The following is an 8,148-nucleotide window of genomic DNA, read 5'->3' on the forward strand; positions in this document are numbered from 1 at the left end:
GAAGCTTCCAGGATCTTTTATGTCCAGAAAAAATCACCAAAATGTTTCATGGCATTTGGACTTCGTTTAGTACTGATATTCTACAAAACCAAAAACAAGCAAAAACAGCAACTGGCACTGGGCACTAAGTTAATAGGTTAGTCCCAAAAAATGATATATTGTTGCTTGAATTTTTTTATAAAACATCCAAGATTGATACTATAATGACATGGGACAATCAAAATTATAGATACGTTGGAGACGTATCAGCTACCTACAAAAGATAGTATTTGCAAGGGAAGTCTTAAAATAGCGAATGGTAGGCTTGTCGATGCTAGCTATCTCCGCACCACTGAATTGGTGCTCGTCCTTGACAGAGATGTGGTCCCACGTACTATCGGAGCTAAATCCGACAGATCTCGGGTAGGGGGTCCCGATCTGGTAGCCTTGGCATGATGGTAACATGAGGCACAATGATTACCTAGGTTCGAGCCCTCTCGAGGAGGTAAAACCCTATGTCCCCAAGTCATCAAGGCCATAGTCCCCACGAACCAACATCATGGAGAAGAAAGCATTTCTGCTAGATGAGTCACAAATCCAAGAGCTAAACCTTCATTATTTCTCCCCATGCCAGCACTGGAGGCCGCAACAACGCGACAGAGACGAGGCTAGATGACCAAATAGTAAATGGAAACCACTACTACCATCGTGCCAACAAACCATGTAGACGATAACCTTACCGCTTATAGAACAATCTATATGAAAATACGCCATCGAGCCATCAGTGCCGCCGTAGACGACACATTGAGATGGGGAAACGCATGGAAACCTTATTCGTTGGACCGTCACCTCCAACGACTCGTCGCCTGAAGGAGTGAAGCGTCAAACAATGAAAACCTACCTAAGGGCTCGAAATCAAGGAAAGGCACGACTTCAGTCGGTAGACCGAGAACTTTACACACTTCCACACCAATAGAACCAGTGGAGGTGAAGGGAAACAATGACGTACCGAGAAAGGAGTGGTCACCTCTCCTGGGCAGGGAGGAACAATTGTACCGTGTATGATTTGGTTTGACTAACCAAGGGCGAACATATATTTGTTGATGTTAAACCGTTTTATTTATTGATGCCAAACACATCAAAGTATTGTTTTAAAATGGGTCATTTTCTTTCTTCTTCTCGAAGGAAAAAGGCGATCTTGCCGGCACTTCTCACCAGGAGAGTTTCTCCGCCTATGTCCTCCGGCGGCTTCCCTCCACCGACGATCTTGGTCGTCGATGGTGAGGGGGGTCGCCGGATCTATGTGTGTTGATAGTTTTAGGCCATAATAGCTTGGTTTTAGGCTGTTCATCATCTTGACTTCGACGAGATGAGGCGGCGTTGAATAAAGATTGTTCAGATCCTTCCATAACGAGGAGATTGGGGATGGATTTGAAAACCAATCAGTTCAAGCAAGGTGTGGCAGCGACATCCTTGTGGTGGACTTGTGTGCTCGGGCACCGTCGTTGCGCCGGTGTGGAGCATGGGAGGTAGTCCGGAAGCGGATGCATATTATGGTCTGCATTGAGGACATCTGGAAGATGGTGGATCATGTGCTGGGTTCGTGGTTCTTGGATGGCAGGTGTGGTTTCCTCCTTCGACGTCTTGGTCGTGCGGGGGTGCCAGATTTGGAGTTTGATGCAGTGTCTGAGGTGTTGTCCTAGGTCTGATTTGTTCAAAGGTAATGGTTTCACCTTTGTGAGCCATCTTGAAGGTCCGCAAAGTTGCATATCAGCGATGGAGCCACGTCGAGCTCGAATGAGGAGACAATTCATTATTTTATTCTCTGGTGGCTATTTTGGTGGTGCCAGAAACAAGTGTCACACATTGCTATCAAGCTCAGAGGATTCTTCAGTCTTGATTGTAATTTTCTAGGCTGATGTTCCTTTGTGTAAAGGCTAGCGTTCAACGGTCTTTTCAGTTTTGTCAGGTACGTGTTTATGTGGCTTGTACTATGATCTCTATGACATGAATGAGACACGTGTTATCATAAAAAAGACACATCAGAGTATTTGAAATCATGATTTCATAGAAATCGGTATTCTAAATTAAAAATCTAAAATTACCTATGTAAATATATGTCAGTTTTGGTCCGTTATCGAATCCAATTAGAGTCCCTAAAAAGACGAATATCAACATATGTATCTTTTTCCTCTTACACAAGAAAAGCTCTTCTTCTTCCGTCATCGCCGCCGCCAGTCTGCCCCATCTCCGATGACCTCTAGTCCATGGAGGTGCAGAGGATCTCGGCCCGGCCGGCAGGAGGGACACCGTTTTCGTTCTTGTTAGATTCATCGTCTTGGTTGAGCTTGTGTGGCAGCGACGATATCCCTTAGTAGGAATAATGCCTCCCACATTCTATCCCCGCTCCGATGGAGGGCGTGTGGAGGTTTTTCTCCGCCGGATCTCGTGGGATTCGGTCAGTGCTGGTATTCGGTGGATTTGTTTGGATTTGGTCTTGGTTCGTCTTCGTTTGGGTGTTTTCAAGTTTTATCCTTCTGATCCATGACTTTTTTCATCGATGATGGTTGCTACCCTGATGCACTGGCCCTACGGGGCCTTAACATGACGACTTCTTTACTGTCTACTATAACAAGGTTTGTCCGACTGCGATGAGGAAGGGGCGATGACGACAGTGCATCTTCGGCTCGTTTCAGTGTTTGTACTCGTCGCTAGGTGGTTCACGGTCATGTAATTTTTATTACATCTATTGTCCTTTGTACTGCCGTGATTAAAGATGAATAGGTTAAAAAGTTTTTTAAAATCTAATGTTCTGAAAGAAAGAAAAAGAAAGAAGAGAATCCAAATAGAGTTCAGTTTAGGTTCGTATTTTGCCCGTCTGAAAAGAAAGAAACCAGAAAGCACGGTCGCACCGGACTGCGGTTAGCGACCATAATAAAACCAGGACACCGCGCACGGAGAGCGTCGAGTCCTCCCCCGCTCCGCTCATCTTGGGAAGGAAGCAAAGCAGAGCCGCGCCGCCGAGGAGGATATGGCCGAGGCCGACGACGCCGCCGCCGCCCGCCGGCGCACCGTCATCACGGAGTACCGCAACAAGCTCCTCAACTGCCGCGAGCTGGAGACGAGGGTCCGCACAGGTAACACGGCGCCTCCCCTCTCCTCCCATCTCATGCGCTGTGGATCCTACTTGTTCGATCTACGGGGTTCAGACTAGTTGGCTCGCCCTGAGGTATCCGTGGGTGCTGGTCGATTGTGGAGGATGGGATCTGGTTTTCCGTGGCGATTAGGAGGGTCGTGGGCTAGGGTTTTTGGTTTGGCCGATTTGGGTTCAGGAGGCGCGCCCCTTAGCCTGCCTCGAGCGCGGCTTGGGCTGTTGGTTCTCGAGGAGGCTAGTGGTTGGTTACCAATTGCCTGCTGAACATGTGGTTTTTAGGTTCTTAGGGCGCCGTCTTTGATTTAGGTGAGATTTGGTTGATTTTGCAAGATGCGAACAAGAGGAATTTGGGATGAAGTGTTATTCTCGTTGAGCATTGAGCAGTAGATTAGGGTGAGACTGGCGGTCAGTTCCTAGATAGGTTTGCTCTACCATATGCGTTTTGTTTAGGATGTGAATTCGGTAATTGGCCTGAGTGCTAAACATGGATATCATAGTCATATTTAGCTAGTCATTTGGCTTAATTTATGTTCGTGATGTAATTGATTATCTGGTTTGGCAGTTCATCATAGTGTTTTTCATCGTGGTGAGGCAAAGGCAACTGCAGTAGTTATTAGTTCGAGTGATTGAGATGCTGAGTAATCACTCTTCTTTCCACAAGGTCCTATAATTCTGTGCTGCTAAGGTGTCAAGAAGCTCAGATTTGGTGCACGTGTTTTGTTTCTTTTGATAATTTGGGACCAGCCCTATTAAAGTATCTAACGCGGAAAGGCCCCAAAACTACATGTATCCAAGTTTATGTGCCTGTTCATTTTTATACTTTATCCTTCACACCTTGAATGCGTCCATGGATTCGTTTCTTTCGATGAACATGAGCTTCCATGGATTCGTCCTTTCCTTGGTTTATGTTCCATCAATGGACGGCCTTTCACTTTTTCTTGTGGTTATGCATGGTCTTATATGCGTCTGCCTTATATGATTTTGTTTTGATGCAACATGGTTTGGGTCAGACTCCGAGCCTTTACAACTTAAATGTGTGATAGATTAAATAGCTTTGGTATTGTTATGTTTGTACTAATATCTGCGAACATGTATTTTGAGAAAATGCCTGTTTCCAACCGACAGTTAAAAAATAAAATGAAACGAGTAACGTTCTATAACTCACGCTATGCATGTGTAATTTACCTCTAGAACCTGGATTTAATTCTTGACAATTGGACTGACTGGGATTGATAACCTGACCTGACATTTTGATATCCAAATTATGTACTCGATCTGGCACATGAATAATATTTTGCTTCACTTGACCTGCTGTCCTCAGGTTCAATGTTTGCTGCAACTTCTTATTTTAAAAGGTTATGTTGAACTATGGACAGCAGTACTCATGGTTTTATTAGATAGCTTCTGTTTGATAAATCTACTTATTTGCATGCAGGTAGGGAAAACCTAAAAAAGGCAAAGAAAGATTACGATAAAACTGAAGATGATTTGAAGTCCTTGCAGAGTGTGGGCCAAATCATTGGTGAAGTACTTCGGCCATTGGACAGTGAAAGATGTAAGTGAAAAGACTTATTTGTTTGTTTTAGAACAGATTTATCTCTGTACAAACAATAATAATATGCATTCTGTTTTTGGCCATTAGTTTCATCAGTGCACTGCTTGTTTTTCTCCCTAACTTGTTGTAGTTTGTTTGCTGATGGCAGTAAACCTTTCCTTCTCAATTCAGCAACAATGTAATTAGTTTTAGCAAAGCAACTGAAATTTGTTTTTGTTGTAGTTATCGTCAAAGCCAGTAGTGGGCCACGTTATGTGGTCGGCTGCAGAAGCAAAGTTGACAAAGAAAAGCTGACAGCTGCAACACGAGTTGTCCTTGACATGACAACTTTAACAATAATGCGCACTCTACCACGTGAGGTATGTGATTGTTGATTTTTTGTTTATGGTCTAGTTCAGTACAGTTTTGAAATTCTGTTTCTAATGTGATGGGTTTATTTGCTAACCTCAAATGGAAAAAACACACTAAGATTGTACTAATTTCCATTGCTTAGGTTGATCCCGTGGTCTATAACATGCTACACGAAGACCCCGGCAATGTCAGTTACTCAGCTGTAGGTGGACTGTCCGATCAAATAAGGGAGCTGCGGGAGTCCATCGAGTTACCTCTTATGAATCCAGAATTGTTTCTTCGCGTTGGGATTAAACCGCCAAAGGTAATTTCAAGAAAAAATGTGCTGTCAAATATCATATTATGCAGTTAGCTTAGACAAATAATGATACAATTACCACCATCCTTAAATGTACTAACTGCTACTTTACTCATTCAAGGGTGTTCTTCTCTATGGCCCACCTGGAACGGGAAAGACATTGCTTGCTAGAGCCATCGCTAGCAACATTGATGCTAACTTTTTAAAGGTCTGCTTTTCTTTTCTTTAATGCTGTTACTTATTAGCAACCTTTTATCTGGATATCACTATGGTATTGTGTTGAACTAATGTGTTCTGCTAATGCAGATTGTTTCAAGTGCTATCATTGACAAATATATTGGTGAAAGTGCCCGTCTTATAAGAGAAATGTTTAACTATGCACGTGAGCATCAAGTAAGTCTCATTATGTTTTGTTTCTTTATATACCTAGTAATCCTTAATATTCTGTCTATTATTTGAAAGCTGTTAAAATCATAATAATGTAAGCTATTACATTTGTTTCCTCCTGGCCAAATATATTCTGCTCCAGTTGTTAGAATAGGTTTGTGCGTGAATTAGCTGTAGAAAGTCCAATCATTAGGAGAGCAAAGTTACTAGCACTCTGCAATACAGAGCACCCCAACTCTAGGTTTACTCTGCCAGAAAAATCCATGGAAAAGGTCTTCATATCTTAAGTTGCTACCATTCACATCTGTGAATGCATTTAAAGTTATATGCTTGTTTCTCTTGAAGATATAGAATATTCTATTTTGTACTAATATCGCTCATTAACATTATCTTTTTTCTGATCCTTTTGTTTAGCCATGTATTATTTTCATGGATGAAATTGATGCCATTGGTGGCCGAAGATTCAGTGAGGGCACTAGCGCCGATCGTGAAATACAACGGACATTGATGGAGCTCCTAAATCAGTTGGATGGATTCGATGAGCTCGGAAAGGTACACATTTTTTTCTGTTTTGTGGCAGCTATGGTGAAACATGTTTATGGAATAAGAGTAGGTATTGTACAGTGATACAATGCTTACCGAATTCTTAATGCGCATTGCACTGCACTCTAGTTACGCAGTCATTATTATCTTTAGTTGCCTTATTATGAACTACCCGCCTTTCTTACATCATAAAGTTGTTGTATCGAGTAGTTGATTAGGTCAGTGTTAATCTTGGGAAAGAGAGATTTATTAGAAAAAAGAACTCGAAAGTCGAAGATATGCTGGTTGTGTTCCTGATTGATTGTTATGGTGTGTACATGTGTTGCGAGTTGCTGAATGTTTGTCCTGTTTATGTGAATCATGCGTGCCACTGCTTATCCAGGTGAAGATGATCATGGCGACGAACCGGCCTGATGTCTTGGACCCTGCGCTCCTTCGTCCTGGACGCCTAGACCGGAAGATAGAGATTCCACTGCCGAATGAGCAATCCAGGACCGAGGTCCTGAAAATCCATGCAGCTGGTATCGCCAAGCATGGCGAAATTGATTATGAGGCTGTGGTTAAGCTTGCCGAGGTGAGTTACTCTTAGTTACCTATATCTAGCGCTTCATGATGCTGTGTTTCTGAAGCCTTAACCCTTTATGGTTTCAGGGCTTCAACGGCGCGGATCTTCGCAATGTCTGCACTGAAGCTGGCATGGCCGCCATTCGAGCAGAGCGTGACTACGTCATCCACGAAGACTTCATGAAGGTGGGGTGTCGTCTGTCTGCTCTTTCTTTCTAGCTGTTCATCCTAACACAATGGAATTGGTACTCACCATGTCTGGCAAAATGGTTGTAGGCTGTGCGGAAGTTGAATGACGCCAAGAAGCTCGAGTCGAGCGCACACTACAGCGCCGACTTTGGCAAGGACTAAGATGAGAGCAGGAGACTGTCAGGCGACGCGCTGTTTGTTTTCTTGTACCATGGCGGAGTTTGTCACCCCGGCCCCCGACGATATAGAACATCATGTTTTTCTACCTTTTATATGTTGTGGGACGACTGCCTTTGCCGCGCAAGTTGATGTAAGCAAAAGTTGAAACAGGTCTGAAACGGACTGGCTTCTTAGATTTTCCATTGTTTCCTTCTCAAGTCCCTGTGTCTCGATTGTGGAATCAAAAAAATGTGGCAACATTTGCGATTTCTTCCTGTCTATCCTATTACTCTACATGAGAATCAAGAATGTGCGAAAAGGAACCTCCTGTTACTCTACCTGAGAATCAAGGAATGTGCTTTTGCAGCGTGTGCTTCTGCCTGCTCCTCTCTCTGCCTGTGGGAGGGAATCAAGAAATGTGCAGTGGTACTTGGATCATCAGGGGACGCATTCCGTTTCCTGCTGAAAACGACCTGATTCACGTGGAATTTCACATGCCCGTGGTTAACGAATACAGTATAGATATATTATGAGGCTGTTTGTCCATTTTCCGCTCCTCTATTTGAGGCAAGCCTTGCTTTTTTACCCCACGCTAAATTGATCGGCAAAATGTTCTATTTTTACACGGACGAAAAGGAAACCCTGAAGCCACGTGTTGGGCCGAAACGCCGCTCCTTTCCCCAGCGTCCTCTCCGATTCAACGGCCAGCACTAATCTCGAAGCCCACGTGAGCGCCCAAAACCAAAATTAGCGAGCACCCGGGCGGACGCGGGGAAACCACCCCCACCCCCACCCTCCCCCCGTTTCGGCGCAAGGAAGGAACCAAACAGACATGGCGACCCAAGAACTCTGATCCCTTTCCTCCCTCGATTCGTCCGCGAATTCAAAAGATTTGGAAAGATCGATCGATCGTGCATGCTGCTCGCATTTTGGTTTGATTCGGTTTGATTTGATGGTCGCCGCCGCGAT

The 8,148-nt window shown here is 44.0% G+C and overlaps 1 protein-coding gene across 1 annotated transcript; it reads left to right on the forward strand.

Annotated features, from left to right (window-relative positions):
• The first annotated feature begins 2,859 nt into the window (after positions 1-2,859).
• On the forward strand, positions 2,860-7,446 carry LOC123156808 (26S proteasome regulatory subunit S10B homolog B). Its single transcript, XM_044574993.1, has 10 exons — positions 2,860-3,116; positions 4,569-4,688; positions 4,911-5,047; positions 5,182-5,343; positions 5,459-5,545; positions 5,644-5,730; positions 6,139-6,276; positions 6,650-6,841; positions 6,919-7,017; positions 7,108-7,446. The coding sequence occupies exons 1-10, from the start codon at positions 3,011-3,013 to the stop codon at positions 7,180-7,182; spliced, it is 1,203 nt and encodes a 400-aa protein (XP_044430928.1). The 5' UTR covers positions 2,860-3,010; the 3' UTR covers positions 7,183-7,446.
• The last annotated feature ends 702 nt before the right edge of the window (positions 7,447-8,148 follow it).

This window comes from Triticum aestivum, chromosome 7B (assembly GCF_018294505.1).
Source record: "Triticum aestivum cultivar Chinese Spring chromosome 7B, IWGSC CS RefSeq v2.1, whole genome shotgun sequence".
Classification (NCBI taxonomy): Eukaryota; Viridiplantae; Streptophyta; class Magnoliopsida; order Poales; family Poaceae; genus Triticum; species Triticum aestivum.